Source organism: Asterias amurensis, chromosome 1 (genome assembly GCF_032118995.1).
Source record: "Asterias amurensis chromosome 1, ASM3211899v1".
Lineage (NCBI taxonomy): Eukaryota > Metazoa > Echinodermata > Asteroidea > Forcipulatida > Asteriidae > Asterias > Asterias amurensis.
This window is the reverse complement of record NC_092648.1, coordinates 26,653,239-26,672,247: the sequence shown is the minus strand read 5'-3', so window position 1 is coordinate 26,672,247 and position 19,009 is coordinate 26,653,239. Positions and strand designations below refer to the sequence as shown.

General features: G+C 38.1%; 1 protein-coding gene across 2 annotated transcripts in view; it reads left to right on the top strand.

Annotated features, from left to right (window-relative positions):
- Positions 1-19,009, top strand: part of LOC139934870 (ryanodine receptor 2-like) — a 248,027-nt gene that overhangs the window by 93,144 nt on the left and 135,874 nt on the right. For both annotated transcript variants that reach the window (XM_071929299.1, XM_071929290.1), the window contains exons 16-31: positions 1,114-1,178; positions 1,847-1,982; positions 3,221-3,322; positions 4,584-4,702; positions 6,292-6,425; positions 7,678-7,916; positions 8,803-8,995; positions 9,951-10,161; positions 11,542-11,646; positions 12,610-12,713; positions 13,102-13,185; positions 13,902-14,061; positions 15,459-15,621; positions 16,272-16,356; positions 17,286-17,406; positions 18,339-18,435. In XM_071929299.1, the coding sequence (XP_071785400.1) occupies positions 1,114-1,178; positions 1,847-1,982; positions 3,221-3,322; positions 4,584-4,702; positions 6,292-6,425; positions 7,678-7,916; positions 8,803-8,995; positions 9,951-10,161; positions 11,542-11,646; positions 12,610-12,713; positions 13,102-13,185; positions 13,902-14,061; positions 15,459-15,621; positions 16,272-16,356; positions 17,286-17,406; positions 18,339-18,435 (2,118 nt within the window). The remainder of the gene's footprint in view (positions 1-1,113; positions 1,179-1,846; positions 1,983-3,220; positions 3,323-4,583; positions 4,703-6,291; positions 6,426-7,677; positions 7,917-8,802; positions 8,996-9,950; positions 10,162-11,541; positions 11,647-12,609; positions 12,714-13,101; positions 13,186-13,901; positions 14,062-15,458; positions 15,622-16,271; positions 16,357-17,285; positions 17,407-18,338; positions 18,436-19,009) is intronic.

Below are 19,009 nucleotides of genomic sequence, written 5' to 3'. Positions count from 1 at the left end.
ATATAACACCAGTAAAAAGTGTTTAAACACAGTTAGCCTATGTGTGGCCACTGAATCAGCATAAGTTGGATTTCTGACGTTCTAACCTCGTTCACTGAATTCATCACCAATACAAGGTTTTAAACAGCCGTTACAGAACGAGTCACTCACTGACAGCGCACGTAACAAGAAACGTCTTGCACAAAGAATAGCGCATACTATCCAAAAGCAACCAGTTGTAAACAGAGCTCCAGCTGGTCATTCTCAACCGTTTAAACACCCCCCACGTGATACCAATAGGAATAGCGCAACTTCATAGCATTGGTTATTAACTGTTTAAGTATAGAGCTAAAAGCAGCCTCTTCAACTGCCTAAAATAAAATGAAGACTTAGGTACTTTGCATTTTTCATCTTTTGTAAGGCTTAGCAAATGACTGTAGGACTTCGAAGGCATATTGAACCTTCGAAGCCCTGTTTGAAACACATGAAGACAAAAAGCTTATTACAAAGACAAAAAATGCTTTCAACTAAAAGGACGATCCTGGGTATTAATGACGTTGTCTTTACCTTTTGAGCGTTAAGAGTCCCTGCGTGTAAGAATGTACGAAGTGGTGATTCATGGGTTCTCAGATCTTCTTCTAAAAAAATTAGAGTGATACACGGTTGTCATTAAAAAAAAAAGTTTGATGTTGGCGCACAAGGTTACGGAGGTGCGAAAACGCAATATATTGGTAAAATTTGAACTTTGACCTCTATTATCTCACTGCGCCAACGAGATCCCACACACTTTGCACTTAAATTTGTTTAAGGGATGTAAGCTCTTTCATGTGAACTTGTTTAATTCATGGGATCTTATAGGCGCGTTGAATTATGAGGCGTTGAAATTGGCACGAGGGCACTGTCAAAGGTTCAGGTGCCTGTAACATGATGCGCCATTGAGATCCCAATTTGTTTTTATATACTTTTGTTATAAGCCCAAATGGAGGTTTCAAAAAATGTTTGAAGATCTGCAAACCCATGAATCACACCCCCCCCCCCCCCCTAATTTGGTACATTCTTACAGGCAGGGACTCTTAACAATTTATTTATCTTTCACTTCTTGATGTCTTATATGTGGCTTTTTGTTAATTGCAGAACATGAAGAGAAGCAGAAGAAACTGAAAGCTCTCAAGAACAGGCAGGATTTGTTTCACGAAGAGGTTGGTATCTAAAAGAAGATGCAGTAGTGGGTTTCTTAATTATAATTGCCATCCAGTCCAATCCCCCAAATTAGTTTTGTGTCTCTGCCACTGTCTTGAAAACAAGACAGTGAGCTGCTGTTGAAAAATTACATTAAGTAATGAATCACAATGAAACTGACTCAGTATTTTTTAGGTGTTTGGCATTGCAGATCTTTCGAACCAACTTGAGGAGATTGCATAATAGAACCATATTTGATTTTAATTTACGATTATTGGAAAGATCCAATTCTTTCTGTTTCCAACAATAGCAAGTTTGGGTGTGGATGGTGAACATGGACAAAACATTTTAACACTAGGCCTTTGGCTCAGGCTTGAGTTTTGGGGGGCATTATCGTGGTTGACTTAAGTCGCCATTGAGGCTCAAGCAGCGTAAGGTGCACAGTTGACTAAAGTTGCCATTGGGGTTTAAGGGTTAAATAACATGTGTAGGAAACAAATGGAATTGCCCACTCTTAATGTACCCCAATGTTTGAACACGCTCGAGACAAGCACTGTCTGTCATTGAAAGTCGGACACAATAAATATTCCCTTTTAAGCAATCCTGTTTAGGCAAAATAAATGTTTTAATTTCTAGTCTTATATTTTGTGACTCATCTGGTTGAATCCATCTTCCTCTTTCTCCTCAGGGAATGGTGAAGCTTGTCCTGGAGACAATAGACAAGATCAGCATATACAAGAGCGGACGAGACTTTGCGACAATCGCCGGGGAGGAAGCTGGCCAATCATGGGAAGACATTCTCACCTACCTCTACCAACTCCTGGGTACATGTTTTGATAGAATTTCTTTCCCGTCTTTTCATTTTCTGTTCATCCTATTATTAGTGTTTATTGTGCTATCGGATGTGTAATTACTGAATCAACAACCTCTATATGTTGAAATAGTACAATAAAACCAAACTTCACTTACTACATGTGTATAATCATTAAAAATCAACATTTGAATTGATGGCAATTATAGGCATCCTTTGAGGTATTCAGCACCAGAATAGGCACTGAATATTTCAACGTCCCATCGGGTAGTGATTAACATCCGACGTACATGTAATAAATCTGCATTCCATCAGCAGGTTCCTCATTCCTACCATGTACTATTGCACTTATTTTAATAACACATTCAGGGGGGACCGGGGGGGCGGCATGTAGGGATTATAAATGTAATGGGGACTATCTGTTGAAATGGAGGACTTTATTTAAAGGCAGTGGACACTATTGGTAATTGTCAAAGACTAGCCCTCACAGTTGGTGTGTCTCAACATATGCATAAAATAACAAACCTGTGAAAATTTGAGCTCAATCAGTCACTGAACTTGCAATATAATAATGAAAGAAAAAACACCCTAGTCACACAAAGTTGTGTGTGTTTAGATGGTTGATTTCGAGACCTCAAATTCTAAATCTGAGTTCTCAAAATCAAATTCGTGGAAAATTACTTCTTTTTCGAAAACTGTGGCACTTCAGAGGGAGCCGTTTCTCACAATGTTTTATACCATCAACCTCTCCCCATTACTCGTCCCCAAGAAAGGTTTTATGCTAACAATTATTTTGAGTAATTACCAATAGTGTCCAATGCCTTTAACATAAGGGATTCGCTTTGCTTTTGTGTACACAAACTGATGGGTGTAGAAAATAGTTAATTGCCCTGATATTTTTCAAATTGACTACAGCAGGATTTGAACCTTGGATCTAATGGTTTAATGTATTGGCGCTCTCCCAACTGGGCAATCTTTGTTTAGCCTTCAAAAAGACTCTGCTAGGGTTGAAACATCTTCAGGCCATTAACTATTTTTTTTTCATTTATGCGGTAGGTCCTTTTAGTTGGTTATCAGTTTTTGATAGCTACTTTTTGGGGTCTTTTGTGTGGGGGGGAGGGGGAGGGGATGACTTTTATCCGTCAATTAATTTCTTAATTTAGGCGGCAGGGATTAGTTGTGTGATTTGGTGTGATGGGAATGTAGGACGTGACTTAAATTTGTTTAACCCGATCTGGTTTCCATTGACAGCTGCCATGATAAAAGACAATCATAACAACTGTGCGCTGTTTGCTCAAGCTGTTCGTCTAGACTGGTTGATACAGAGACTGGAAAGCCAGCAGGCCTCCAAAGGTTAGTGGTTGGATAGATTTTACTAGATGTCAAATTGTTAGCACTTTGAACTCTGACCTTGATTTGAGTCGGCTTACACCCGTTTCAGACAGGCGATTCAGGGTCATGCCGAACCAAGTTCTGAATTTAGTACATGAAAAAGTTTGACGTCTGAAATAGTTAAGAACGACTGGATGCACCAAATCAAGTCCTTCTGAACGACTCTGGAATGCCATGGTTTCAGATGTCGATCTTGTCATTAGCTGAGCCAATGTAAATGTTGTGTTAAGTTTGCCTGTCTGAAACCAAAATTTATTTGGGTCGACCTTGTGTCGCTCCTATTCTATCTATCTGAAACGGTTGTTAGTCATATAAATTTAATCACTTTGTGATATGCTTAAAATATAAACTAACAAAATTTTCCTCGACTTTTGTTGCATTTGTTCTCAATTTCCAACCCCAAGTTTAGATTTTAAAAATGAAATGAAAGTTGTGTAAAGATGATGAGAATATTAGCATTATTTTGTTCTTATCTTTGTTGATATCACCGTTAAATCAGTCCATTGCTCTAAATACAATTAGTTTTACTTTAAAGTTTGCATGGTGGAAGGATAATGAACTCACACAGAATTTGAGGTGACAACATGTACAAAAATCTCTTTTGAGTGATGGTGGTTCACTTTGTCCATTGTCCGGAGAAAGAGAGTATAAATTTTCCAAAACGTCCATCCGTTCTTATCATCACAACCACCAAACACTCAAAAAAGATTTATTTAAATGGTGTCACAGATCACGGCAAATTAATTTTATTTGATGTAGTTTGTTCAAACATTCCCACCATTTGATTCATAATATTGGAATTGACTCATGATCATTGTATATCGAATCATAATGTATTGAACACTAAATTCTAGAATCATAAATTATTGTATCATAAATTATTGAATTATAAATTATAGAATCATAATATATGGAATCATAACATGTTATTGTTTTGTTCTAGGTGGTCTTTTGTTACTTTTGTGCCTTTAAGTTATATTTTAAACATACATGTATTTGTTCTAATCTTGTAATTCAAAAACATTTCGCCTGTGACTTTTGAAGTGTTTTTAATGACCCCCCCCCCAAAAAAAAATAAAATAAAATAAAAAAAAAAAAAAATCAAGTAAAATTTTGAAAACTTGTCTCTTCCCTTAAAGTCCTGAATTTCACGCCTTTTACTCAGTACATCCCTAATCATGTCTGAGTGCTAAATCCCCCTGGATTTTGTCTGTAAATGTAGGTGTACTAGAAGTTCTTCACTGTGTCTTGGTGGGAAGTCCCGAGGCACTGAACATCGTTAAGGAACAGCACATCAAATCGATGATCTCCCAGCTGGAGAAACATGGCAGAGACCCCAAGGTAAACTGCAATTGTTTATGCTGCAAACTAGAACTTTCCATTTCACAAAGTTGGCCCAGTTTCATTCCAAGCAGCTTACATGTACTTGTGGAATGCTGCACTTTAGTCTGCCCTGCTTTAATAAATGCAGCATTCTGTTTTAAAGACCCTGGACACTATTGGTAAATGTCAAAGACTAGTCTTTTCACTTGCTGTATCTCATGGATAAAATAAAAAACCTGAAAAAATTTGAGCTTGATCGGTTTTCGAAGTTGCGAGATAATAATGAATGAAAAAACACCCTTGTCACATGAAGTTGTGTGCTTTCAGATGCTTGATTTCGAGACCTCAAATTCTAAATCTGAGGTCTCAAAATCAAATTCGTGGTTATCTACTTCTTTCTCGAAAACTACATTACTTTAGAGGGAGCCGTTTCTCACAATGTTTTATACCATCAACAGCTCCCCATTACTCGTTACCAAGTAAGGTTTTATGCTAATAATTATTTGAGTAATTATCAATAGTGTCCACTGCCTTTAATAATGTAAGTGCAGAATTCTGTGTTAAGCAGTGCCATGAAAAATGGTAAATGTGTAACGCTCAGCATTAAGCATTGATAGTTCGAAAATATTTCTTCTTTTTCTTTTCAATTTGATTTTCAAGAGTAAAACTAAAATATTTTGACGGAGTCATTACCATTTTATTCCCATTCCTACATGTAGGTGTACACCGATTTTGACCCTTTTGGGACAGTTTATTTCTGTATAGTCATCACATTACGACTAGACATGGGTATTGTTGTTTTTATTGTAAAAGTGTCTGAAAAATTAATAGGGAAAATAACTTTTGTTTTATTTTAGAAACATAAACATTTGAAAATGTAAATTTGTGACATTTTTGAGTAGTTGAGGTTTGCAGTAGTTTGCAGTCGCTCTGGTACAAGCCATTTCTGGCTGCTATGGTCTCTTAAAGCCTTTGGACACTTTCGGAACAGAAAAAGAAAAAAAAAGTTCACAGTTTTACAAATAACTTACAGGGTATACAGAAGGTAATGGTGAAAGACCTCTCTTGAAATATTATTCCATGAAATGCTTTACTTTTTGAGAAAACATTAAAATAATTATCAATTCTCGATATTGAGAATTACAGATTCATTTTAAACACATGTCATGACACGGCGAAACGTGCGGAAACAAGGGTGGGTATTCCCATTTATTTTCTCTCAACTCCGATGACCGATTGAGCCAAAATTTTCACAGGTTTGTTATTTTATATATAAGTTGTGATACACGAAGTGTGGGCCTTTTGGACAATACTGTTTACCGAAAATGTCCAATGGCTTTAGACAGCTCTAAACACTTCTATATCAGGGATTTAGGACACTAAGCAATAAATCACGTTTATACCAATTATAATTGCGGAATGTTCCTAGTCCTTTATAAATTTCACTAGAGATTTTTTCTCAGCATTCCCCCAGTATTGGAGAAGTCATAGGTGCGAGGCAAGCATCAGCCACTTTTTCATTTTCTCATCACTGCCCACATTGTAAATATTTTGGAAGGTTTCAAGAAAGTTTCTAGTACTTAAATTTGTTCACTTTGTTGATAAAGGTGCTTGATGTTCTGTGCTCATTATGCGTTGGTAACGGAGTGGCAGTACGTGGAAACCAAAACCTCATCTGTGATAATCTGCTGCCCTCGCGGGATCTCTTGCTGCAGACGTCTCTGGTTGATGAAGTCGCAAGGTCAGTTGGATGATTTGTTCATAATTGTTCACATTTTATGAAGAAGGAAACCTTGTGTGTCATGGCCGAGTGGTTAAGAGCATCGAATTCAAGTTCTTGTGCTGATTCACCAGAGTGTGGGTTCGAATCCCGGTCGTGACACTTGTGTCCTTGAGCAAGATACTTTACTATAATTGCTTCTCTTCACCCAGAGGTATAAATGGGTACCTGCGAGGGTAGTGGTTGATATTGTGTATGAAAAAGCCACATGCGCCTTACAGGCAGCTCAGGGCTGTATACTTCCTAATGGGAGCTTAGAAAGATTAAAGGGATGTTTATTGGCCCATATGACCAGGGCACCAATGTTAAGAGCATTGATACGGTTATTGTGAAATGCGCTATATAAGAATTTGTTATTATTATTATTGTGTACCGTCTGTTCTACAAACAAAAAACAAAAATCCGTGTTGGTATTATTCATGGTTTGTTAAAACACTGCAATACAGCGGCTAAAAGCCGTAATGTACAGTTTACATAAATAATCATTGAAAATATTACTAAATTACAAACAAAGAGTGAAATACCAGATGTATAAACACGCAGGCAACAAATTTGTGACAGAAAAACATTAAAAATAGCATAAAAACATGTCGATTAGATTTGATTAGATTAGATTAAAAATCAACCATCGCTCATGATCCAAAGAGCCTTGCCACACAGATAACGGTATTGAAGTGGGAAAAAAAAACATAATTTTAGTAAATTACAGCAATTAGTATTATTTGTTGCAACTGTTACCACCAAAACATATGGTGAATGAAGTTTTCAGTTTGCTGCACCTCATTTATTGAACAATTTTCTAGCCTCATGTTAAAAAGATTTAATATGCCACTGTGCACTGTGTTTGGTCAATAAAAACAAAAGTTCTGTGATGCCACAGTTCAAATATATGGTCTGTATATATTTCTGCAATTTAAAAAAAAATTCATTCTTGAGTTTTGATGACGTCATCACTTGTAACACTTCTTACTGAAAGAGTTCAAAAGACCTTTTACACCGTTTTAACAAGAGGTTATAGAGACTTGTTATTTTTCCCCATTGTCATAAAGACTCTATCTATTGGAAAGTGAGCGCTCCACACAAATTAATGTGACCTCGGAACCCCTCTTTAAAATCTCATGGGTTGATGGATGTCTCTGAAAGTAGAAGAAATATAATAATACTGACTGATTTGAATCCCTTCCTCCTCCCTCCTCCCTCCCCCCACCCACAGTATGAGACCCAACATCTTCGTAGGTCTCTCCGAAGGCAACGCCGTCTACAAGAAATGGTACTACGAGGTGTCTATTGATCACATAGAGAGCGCTACCCACAGACCCTTCAAGTTCCGCGTCGGTTGGGCAAACACCAGAGGCTTCTCTCCCTCCCCCAGGGGTGGGGAGGGATGGTGTAGTATCGGCGTTGGGGATGATCTCAGCTCGTATGGATTTGATGGCGTGAACCTCTGGACAGGTATGAATAATATGGAGGTGTTTGAAGCTTTGCATGGTGTGGAACATACATGTAAGATGAGAAATCACTATCAAAAGTAAACTTGCGGGTACAACATGTGTAAATCTCTTTTGAAGGAGTGTTGGCTATGAAAAGAGCCGATGTGGTCTCGACGTTACGAACAGTATACTCTACTCAACTTCTCCTATAGGGGTTTTTAAAACGATTTTGACAGGTCTTTGAACAGTTAAATGGTTAATCGGTTAAACATCCGAACCCGAATAGCACTGTGCATTATTAGCATGACTTTTGCTCAGAATACCTGGCTGTCAGACAAACATTCCTCCACTCTCGCAATCACTGCCCCATCGGCACTCCAAACAGCACTAGTATCTAATATTCAGTACACACAATTAAACATTAAACTTGTGCAAGTACATGTAGGCGCCTTTATGTTAGTGAAATTTGACACATTTGTCTGAGATCCGGGTACATAACATAACTTCCATCTTTAGCATTAGTTATAGTACTGATCCTCAATAATGTGACATGCCTTTTTCGTGGCATTCCTGATTCTGTTACATTTTAGGAGGTTGCTTACATAATTGTTAACGTTATTTTAATTTCTTGCCTGTATGTAGAGTTCTCCGTTATTTTAATGTTTTTTTGTTGTTCTTGTGTGTTGTTGCGGTCGGTTAAACATTTCCTAAAAATGATCATTATAATGAAATTTTATTCCTAAATACCTCAGACAGTTTCGCTATTCCTATTGGTGGAGAGCACGTCACGTGGGTGTGTATTATTATCAAGAACTAGGCCTCGTTGGGATTAAACCACTAGTTGAAAACCCCTTCACCACACATTGATTCCCTTATTAATAATATTTCTGGCATCATGTTCTCTTCAGGTGGTACCCACAAACCTGCTACACGTAGCGGTATGCAGCCCCTTAACAAAGGAGACATCATTGGTATCTGTTTTGATCTCAGTATACCAACCATCTTGTTCCATGTCAACGGTAACCCGGTCAAGGCGGCGTTTGAAGCATTCAACCTAGACGGCATGTTCTTCCCTGTCGTCAGCCTCTCTGCAAACATAACGTGAGGATCAAAATGAATCTCAACCCTCCTACTGTCTGACCATTTAATATTATCCATTGCAGGGCCCAATTTCATGGCTCTGCCTACCGCCGAATTCTGCGCTTACGATCACGATTCCCCGCTTACGTGCAAGGGCCGAATTTCTGCGCTAGCCTTGTAAGCGTAGAATGCCTAGTAATGGGAGTACGCACACGCAGAAGCCCAAATTCGCCGCTAACCCGTGAAATACGCTTGCCGTAAGCACAGAATTCCCTGCTTCCGTAAGCGCCGATTCTGTGCTTCTGGTAAGCAGAGCCATGAAATTGGGCCCTGGATAGATTGACTGTGCTTGCCAGCAATGTGATATTATGCGAGTAATTAATGGTTATGAATGCAATGGTGAGAATATTTATCATATTGAAAGATGAAATCTTTCAATGAAAGAAAATATTGTCTCCATTGCACGAATGCAATGTATACAAAGTTCACACTAGTTAACACTCTTTCTGTCTGGCCATTCAATATCATCCACCTTGGTTTTGAATGATGGATAAACTAGGCACATATTTTACACGGCAATGTAGATATTCATATGGTGTTACCGCAAACCAAAAGTACATCATTTGTTAAAAAGAGAGCTTTTTAGAATTTGAATCTTTGTTTTCTTGTAAAATTCTTGTAAGAGGGCTCATACTTGCATAATATCACATTGCTGTCAAGCACAGTCAATCTATCCAGGGCCCAATTTCATGGCTCTGCTTACAAAAAACTTCAAAGTCATTGTCTGTAAATGCTTGTAACTATACGATAATAGTTTTTATTTTCACTCGTTTTTAAATCTGTTTATTTTGACTATTTTTATCCCTTCTTTGTATCCATCATCAATGTTTTTCCCATCAATGTCCTCTCAATGACCCTCCATCTTTATCCCTTCATTAACCCCCCTATCTATATTAATCACTCATCTTTACTGCAGCGCTCACATCATTCTGGGCGGTAAACAGGGACGCTTCAAGTACACTCCCCCTAAAGGTTTCGCTCCTGTCTACGAATCCCTCATGCCCAAGGAAGAGTTGAAGATTGAGCGATGTTTCTCAATCGGGGACCTGACTGAAGGCATCGTGTGCGGCTCCATGCCGAGCAGGGATCACGCAAACTTTGTACCAGCGCCGGTAGATACACAAAATGTGAGTATCAAAACACTTTGACCTTTTAATGAGATCCAACATTTCCTAAGATGTGTCTATCCAAGATGTGTAACGCAAATCCAGTTACATCAATATCGGGGGGGGGGGGGGGATTTCCAATCAACAAGCTTGATTTTGGAGACACCCACAACTTAATCATTAGAAAAGTACCATATGGATATCATTGTGTTTGCAAACTGATGGAGTGGAAATAAATAAACTGAACTGAACTAAGGTAAGGATTATATTTTATTAGCAACCACATACGGTTGGATTCATTATTAAAAAAATACATTAAAACTTACACAACACATCACAAAAACGTTGATAAAATAATGATATCTGTATTAATAAGATGAAGCAGATCAGAGGTTAAAAAAACCTGAACAGCACTGAACAGTCCCAAGCTTTTTGGTGTGAGCAATGACAAAATTACTAGAGAGGAATTTGACTTGCGACCTCTGCAAAGCAGGGGCATGTACTGTAAGTGTGAAGGTGGCAGGTTCCAATTTCACTCATGTAAATTTTTCTTTGTTTAATCCAAAATTGTACCCTTACACATACATTACCCTTTGTTCAATGTGGAAAATATTGAAAATACAGAATAATATGGTCAAAATTATAGTAATATGAAAGAAATAAACAAGTAAGATTTTAAACAAAATGCAACATCTAGGGGTAAAACCTCAATTAATTACTTATACACACTTCATAAATACCTCAGACAGTTTCGCTGTTCCTATTGCTTGAGAGCGCTTCACAGGGGTGTATATAGACCTTTGTTTATGACCAGTAAAAAGTGTTGAAACATGGGCGTGACACGCGAGCTTGCACCTATAAGACAGTCTCTTCATTCCTATTGGTCAAGAGCAACGGCCGGGACAGTTGTACCACATCACGCAATACGCGCCACGTGCACAGCTTTCCCTTATAAGGAGTTGTTTACCCGAGGGCCTTACCATTTCATACATTGTAGCTGAAGGGGTGTTGTGTTGAAAGAAATCATTGAACACTTATAATTCTTGCATTTATTTTACTTTTTGACCAAAAAGTGTTGATTTTTTTTACCGAAAAGGTATTTATGAATGGGAATCAAAGTGTGTTGAATCGGTTTTAAACTAGTGGTTTAAACCGGCCGAGGCTTGGTTCTTGATAATTTACCTCGACTTTGTCTTGGTAAAATTATCAAGAACCAGGCCTCGTTGGGTTTAAACCACTAGTTGAAAACCTCTTCACCACACATTGATTCCCTTATTTTATTTAATGTACTGCTTGCATGTATGTACGTATAATAATGAAGCAATGATATAATGGTCATCCTGACTACATATTTGACATAATCAAGTTGTTTTGTTATCTTTGTTTCCTTGGGGTTTATAGGTGGTGCTTCCAGGCTATATTGAAATGCTGAGAGACAAACTGGCTGAGAATGTGCATGAACTTTGGTGTATGAACAAGATTGAAGCTGGCTGGAGCTGGGGAACTGTAAGTTCAGATCTCAAAGCTGTCTCATAAGCTCTAGGTGTTCGCACTAGACTTAATTTGGGTAAACTAATCAAGCCAATGGGTAACTTACCCATTTTAAGTCTAGTGCGAACAGCCCAGGTGACTTTTCTCACAGATAACTTAACCATTCCGCTAAGGTAAGTTTTAAACAAGCCAAAGGCTCGGAAAGATTGACTCGGTCAGTTTTACCGAGCCAGAAAATCCACTGACCTTTCACGCTTTTAATTTTTTATAATGATAGGCCTAAACCCCTCACAGTATTTTGTATTTTAAGCTGATCAATACAAATATCTTTAGTGTTAAGTATTACCCATATAAAAAATGAGACAATTCTGCTCATATTGTTCCAAAAACATCTAAAATGTAAACTATGTACATAGATCTGCGTACCTCTCATTTTGATTCCTCCGGTCTTGTAATAAATTCTGTGATCTAGTGAAAGTTTTGAGCTACAAGCCCTGCCGTCTTGTGTGGAATCCCCCCCCCCCCCCCACCTACGAGCATTGATCAATGACCTATCTTGAAGTTTACATTCCAGTCAACGTATCTTAAAGGCAGTGGACACTAGGGGTTATTGTCAAAGACTAGCCTTCACAGTTGGTGTATCTCAACATATGCATAAAATAACAAACCTGTGAAAATTTGAGCTCAATTGGTCATCGAACTTGTGAGATTATAATGAAAGAAATACACCCTTGTCACACGAAAATGTGTGCGTTTAGATGGTTGATTTCGAGACCTCAAGTTCTAAATCTGAGGTCTTGAAATCAAATTCGTGGAAAATTACTTCTTTCTCGAAAACTATGGCACTTCAGTGGGAGCCGTTTCTCACAATGCTTTATACCATCAACCTCTCCCCATTACTCATCACCAAGAAAGGTTTTATGCTAATATTTATTTTTAGTAATAACCAATAGTGTCCACTGCCTTTAATTCTCTCAGGTTCGGTCTGATACCAAGAAGTCTCATCCATGTCTTACCTTCTTCTACAACATGACGGAAGAAGAGAAGAACTTTGACAGCACCATGGCTTACGAAACACTCAGGTATGTGTTGCACAAACAGGATCATTTATCCACAATCCTATTTTCAAATCCAGACATTTTTTCCCCTCTAGAATTGAACTAATGCACGTAGAAGTTAAAGAGGAAGGGAAAATGTGCTGCACAAATTGATAAGAGTAAACAGATTTTATCAAAAGATATGGTACAAAACAAGAAGAAAATAACAGCAAAACAAGGCATAAAAAAAAACCAAAAAAAAAACCAGTTTGTACACAACCAACTGATAAAAAGTACTGAAATTGTACAAACAGCTGAGTAGTAGAAAACAGATAGGCACACCTAAACAATTCACAGTTGGAACTGGTGTTGACTATTTGGAAGTTTTATATTATAAGCATGGCTGGTAAACTTATTTTGTTTTCTTGCACAGGACGTTGATCTCCTTAGGTTATCGGATCAGCATCGATGAGGAATCGTCTAAGGCCACCTTAAAGAGATTGCGCCTTCCCATGAAGTGAGTTTTCCATCCCTCTAGATATTCTCATCAAGATGCTTGTTGCTTTACTGAACAAGTTTTTAATATTTTATCATTTGCTTTGTGCATTACCTGGTATGGTGTAGATTTCAAGGATTGGGGTTTGACCTACTTCCATTCACTTCCAAAGAGGTCCATGTAAAGTTCATGGGCGAATATGACATTTTCCAATATACATGTAACATATGTGAACGTAATATTCCGATTTCTAAACACAAAACTATGTTTTCTGATTTGTGTTATTTCTGCCTAAAGAAATGAACAATATTAGCATTGTCTGGGCGTTTTGTAATAATTAAACATAAATTAATGGTCCCCAAAAAGGTTAACTAAGAATCCCATTTTTCTATTTTAAAGCCAACTTTGTCTGTTTCATGACAAACATGATGGTCAAAAAACCATCAGTATTAGCGATGTCTAGGCATTTGGCGAAGATTACACGAAAAATTAATGGTCTCGGGAGGATTTCAACTGATGGAGTGGGCGAGAGTGTGAAAACTGTGCTAAGCTCCCCCTCTCTTCAAATGTTGTTTCCTTATCTAGGTCAAAAAACCATCAGTATTAGCGATGTCTAGGCATTTGGCGAAGATTACACAAAAAATAAATGGTCTCGGGAGGATTTCAGCAGACGGAGTGGGCGAGAGTGTGAAACTGTGCTAAGCTCCCCTCTCTTCAAATGTTGTTTCCTTTTCTAGCTATGTGATGTCTAACGGCTACAAACCAGCGCCGTACAATCTGTCGTCCATCACATTGAACCCCAAGATGGAGAAACTTGTGGAGTTGTTGGCTGAGAATGCCCACAATGTCTGGGCCAGGGATCGAATCGAGCAGGGCTGGACCTACGGACTCTCAGATGTGAGATATGACTTTCAGTGTCGTATTCTTAAGAGCTTTCCTAGTTGCAAAACAAGTTTTATCTCTGACCTTTTTTCGTTGTTCACATGTTGTTCTTGCATTGTTGAAATCAAGTGGGTGGAACTGTTACTTCTCCAATCCAGAATGGAGGTGTGAACGATGCTGGTTTGATTTTTTCAAATTGATAATATACATGTGATAATGAGAGGGCATTATCACTCGTACAAGAAATATTATTGACTTTGAGATGTACCTAAGGATCACAAATCAACAAGACACGTTTTGTTTGCTGAGAAAGACTTCTCCTTTTGTTTTAATTTTTTTTTGGGCAAAACCTCATAAAGTTTGGCGCAACAAAAAGTGAGCACTGAAAGAGTTGACATTCATCTATTAATCGTTGCAGTAAACGCTGCTAAAAAAATATAGGATTAAAAACTTATAGGATATATATGCTAATAAAATATAGGATTCAAACTTCTTCTTGCTATTAGACAAGTTCTGTGTTAAGTGGTATGACCTCGCGGCCCAATTTCATGGCTCTGCTTACTGCCAAATTATGCGCTTACGTTCACGATTTCCCGCTTACGTGCAAGCGCCGAATTTCTGCGCTAGCCTTGTAAGCCTAGAATGCCTAGTAACGGGGAGTACGCATGTGCAGAAGCCACAATTCGCCGCTAACCCGAAAAAATACGCTTGCCGTAAGCATGAAATTCCCTGCTTCCGTAAGCACCAATTCTGTACTTACTGTAAGCAGAGCCATGAAATTGGGCCCTGCTAAAGAAGGGTCTTAGGTTTGAATCCCATCACAGGATTTAGATAACGTACTCGTCCAACCCACATATTTAAATTTTGTATTACTTAACATTTTCAATTCTCTTTAGTAACTTGGTTGGTATTTAAGAAAAAGAATTAGCTGTTGCAAACTGCTTACCAAACAAAATTAGCTACGGTAAAAATGGTTAATGACATCACTTTACATGCCCTAGCTCAGTATATCTCAAAGGCTTAAGAAGAAGACTCTGATTTGGTCGAAATGCGAGATGACAAACTGTTTTTTTCCAATTGGTATTCTTATCTTCTGAGCTATTTAAAGGGACATAGGTGTAAAGAAAATTTCCAATAAATTGTTTCGCACAAAGTTTATATTTGTTCAAAACACATTTTTTTTGTGCGAACATAGATAATTTTCGTTCAAACAAAGATTATTTTTATTTGAAGGAAGAATAACGTTTGTTGATTTTCATTTAATCGTTAATATTTTTTATTTGAACAAAGATTTGTCTCTTGAGTTTTTCCCAACACTTATGTCCCATTAAAAGCTCAGTACTGGTCCGTTAGTTTACAAGTCACTCTACTGATCTGTTTGTTTGTAAGTCTTTTGATCTGTTTGTTTGTAGGATAACACATACAAGCGCAATCCCCAGCTGGTTCCTTACAACCAACTCAACGACGCCTCCAAGAAGTTGAATCGAGACACAGCGAGTGAGACTGTGCGTACCATCCTAGGCTTTGGCTACACTTTAGAAGCTCCACCTGACAACCAAGAAGCTGGCTTCAGAGGTTGGATTCAAAATTAATATCTTATTTATTTTTCTGTTCTAAAAATACCTCATAACGCAGTTTTGTAAAGCCTTTAACAACAACAGTATGCTAAGCAGAAAAATATCTTGCTCAGCAGAACAGGTTACTAGACAGATTTCTCTAAAGTGTACATTGTTTGGATTGGTGTCCCACTTAAAAAAGTGTGAACATTTTAACCTTGGTATAAATATTAAAATAAATTTTACCTACGATGTATAGTGACTGTGGGTAATGGTTAGGTTGTCTCACTGTAATCAACTACTTTGACAGTGGACACAGCTGTAACGCTAAAAGTTCTATTCTTAAGCATTGTTGTTGCAGCCAATGGAGGGTCGTTTGATTCTGTGTAGCATGGCTTGTGGTAGAAATACTTTCTGTGGATTGCAGCAGATCGGTTTTGAAATTTTGTGCGTGAATTGTTTGGAATTACTTGTACAGTTCACACAAAATTTAACATTTAATTAAACTGTGTCTTTTACCAAGTTGATTACAAAAATTGATTTAACTGGTGTTTCAAAACAATGGATGCATAGGTGAATCAAGTCGAACAAATTTCCTTTTCCCATGATTTAGTGTCATAAATTACTTTTTTCTAACAATATTTCAATTTATCATTTTATGTTCACAAGGTCTTGTGAGAGAGATATCAGAAAAGAAGCAAAAGATGCGAACCTTCCGAGCAGAGAAAACATACGCCGTGTCGTCTGGAAAATGGTATGAGCGTATCCTGTTATCAACACTCTAAGCTGCTCATAATGGCAGGCGTAATATTTGTCCTACGTTGGTCTGATATCTGATTTTCTCTGCCCTTGGAAAAATCAGACAAATTGTGATTAAATAGCCTGAATGGGTTAAAAACCATATGTTCCGTCCTAACTTGACAAATGTTTACATTTAATTGTAAACATTAGTTGGGACCGGTCCCAACTTAAGTGTTATAGTTGGGGCATTCAAACTATAGTTAGGATTTTCCATAGAGCTCTAGATGATAGTCTCCATGCGAAAGCTCACACTTGCATTTTTCAAGCGATTATCAAGTTATCTGATGCTCCTTCTCCTGAAGACGATGTGAGCATGCAGATGTAAACGTTTAGTTGTCAACCACCGGCTCTTTTCACAACCAACACCTCAAAAGAGATTTACACATGGTGCTTCATGAAACCTCACCTTATTCTGTTAAAGGCAGTGGACACTATTGGTAATTACTCAAAATAATTATTAGCATAAAACCTTTATCGGTAACGAGTAACGGAGAGATATTGGTAGAATAAAATATTGTGAGAAACGGCTCCCTCTGAAGTAATGTAGCTTTCGAGAAAGAAGCAATTTTCCACGAATTTAATTTTGAGACCTTAGATTTAGAATTTGAGGTCTCGAAATCAAGCATCTGAAAGCGCACAACATCGTGTGACAAGGGTGTTTTTTATATCATTATTATCTTGTAACTTCGACGACCGATTGAGCTCAAATTTTCACAGGTTTGTTATTTTATGCATATTTTGAGATACACCAACTGTGAAGACTAGTCTATGTTAACTATTAATAGTCTCCAGTGTCTATAAAGTATAACCACAAACAACTTTTCCTTCACTGACAATGAGACTGATTTGTTGAGATGTTTCTTGTCTGTATTATTTTTCAAGGTACTATGAGTTTGAGGCAATGTCGGCCGGACTGATGAGAGTTGGTTGGGCACAGCCTTCCATCAGTGCAGAGAAGGACCTGGCTACTACCGGAAAGGCTTACTTGTTTGATGGATTCCTGGTGAGGAAACAACTGAGAACTATCTCACCCATAGAAATAGAACCCGGAGAACGCTAAGCTCGTCCACCCTCTGTGTCGTCTGTGGATGGGCAAAATGATCATCACGTGAGACGCGTGTATGGCAAAATGAGCATCACGTGACACAAGTGTATGCCAAAATGGCAAGATGTCAGCGCACATATACCGTTTCTAGTGTGTTCATTGGTCAATGATGAGGTCATTGTATAGCAAAATATTTTGGCATACACGCGTAACAAAAATGGCATATGCGCGTCCATAAAAATGGTCTAACAACGAAACCGCACGCACAATGAGACACTAAGCGTTCTCCGGGTTCTATTTCTAGATGGTTCTACCCTGGGTCACATTTCATACACGTAGAGCTGCTTTTAAAGCATAAAAGTTGCTACAAGCACAACAAAATTATGATTACCAGAACAAGGTTACCCGCTAAAATAGCAATTTACTTGTACAAAATGTGACTGGGATCCTGCTTATTTTTGCTTAACAGAAAATTGCTAAGCATAGTCCTCTGCTTAAGCTGTTCTAGGAAACTGGGTCTTGTACTGCACCTGATATGTGGCAATAGTCACATCCAAATCAAGAACAATAGGTTTACATGCTGAAAAATTTGCATGATTTTTTTCACCACTTTCTCATAAATCACACAACAGATTAAGCCCAAATTTTTACAGGTTTGTTATTATATTTTTATGGTTATCACACAAAACATGAAAGTAAAGCTAAGAGATGTTTGCAGTAACACCATGTGAATTTCTCTTTTGAGTAGAGTTGGTTCTTAACCACTCTTCTTTTCAGAACCCCCACTACTCCAGAGCGATATTTACATGGTGTTACGTCTCTTAGTCATTTACTATTGTTATTAATCAGGAGAACAGATGTTTATTCAAGCTGTATGATTCCCTTTCCAGGCTCGCAAATGGCACAACGGATCAGAGAACTTTGGCAAGACATGGCACCAGAACGACGTGATAGGCTGCATGCTGGATCTGACTGACAAGGCAATCAGTAAGTCAACATGTGTGTCAGAACCATAGAGCTATATATATTGGCTAGAGCGCTAACACCCTGTTATACACGCAATAAGGTTTTGAAGTCGTGTGGTCGCATCCATGTTTATGTACAAACCAATACTAAAGCTTGAAGTTTTGTACTGCAATTGCAGCAAATGTGAACTTACAATCTGCTGATGAGCGTACAAACTGCGGGCGTCTTGAGGCGTGTATACTTTTTTTAGTACGTCATTTAGCTCATACTATAATCAGGCAATGCGGGACGTCGTACGCGAATGGGCAGTTGTTTAAATCGCTCCATAGCCACGCACCACATCAAACATGTCTTCGCCCAGGGAGGCTTAAAAACGTAGCACTCTAGTCACTATATACAGCTCTATGGTCAGAACTCTAACTGAAATACTTTTATATGGTTTCGTTGGAAACTGATTCCTTGTATTGTGTAGTGTCATGGCTGAGTGGTCTAGGGCATTGGACTCAAAATCTGGTATTGTCAGAGTGTTGGTTTGATTCTCGATCATGGCACTCGTGTCCTTTTGTTCATTTATTATTTCCTTTGTTATTTCCCC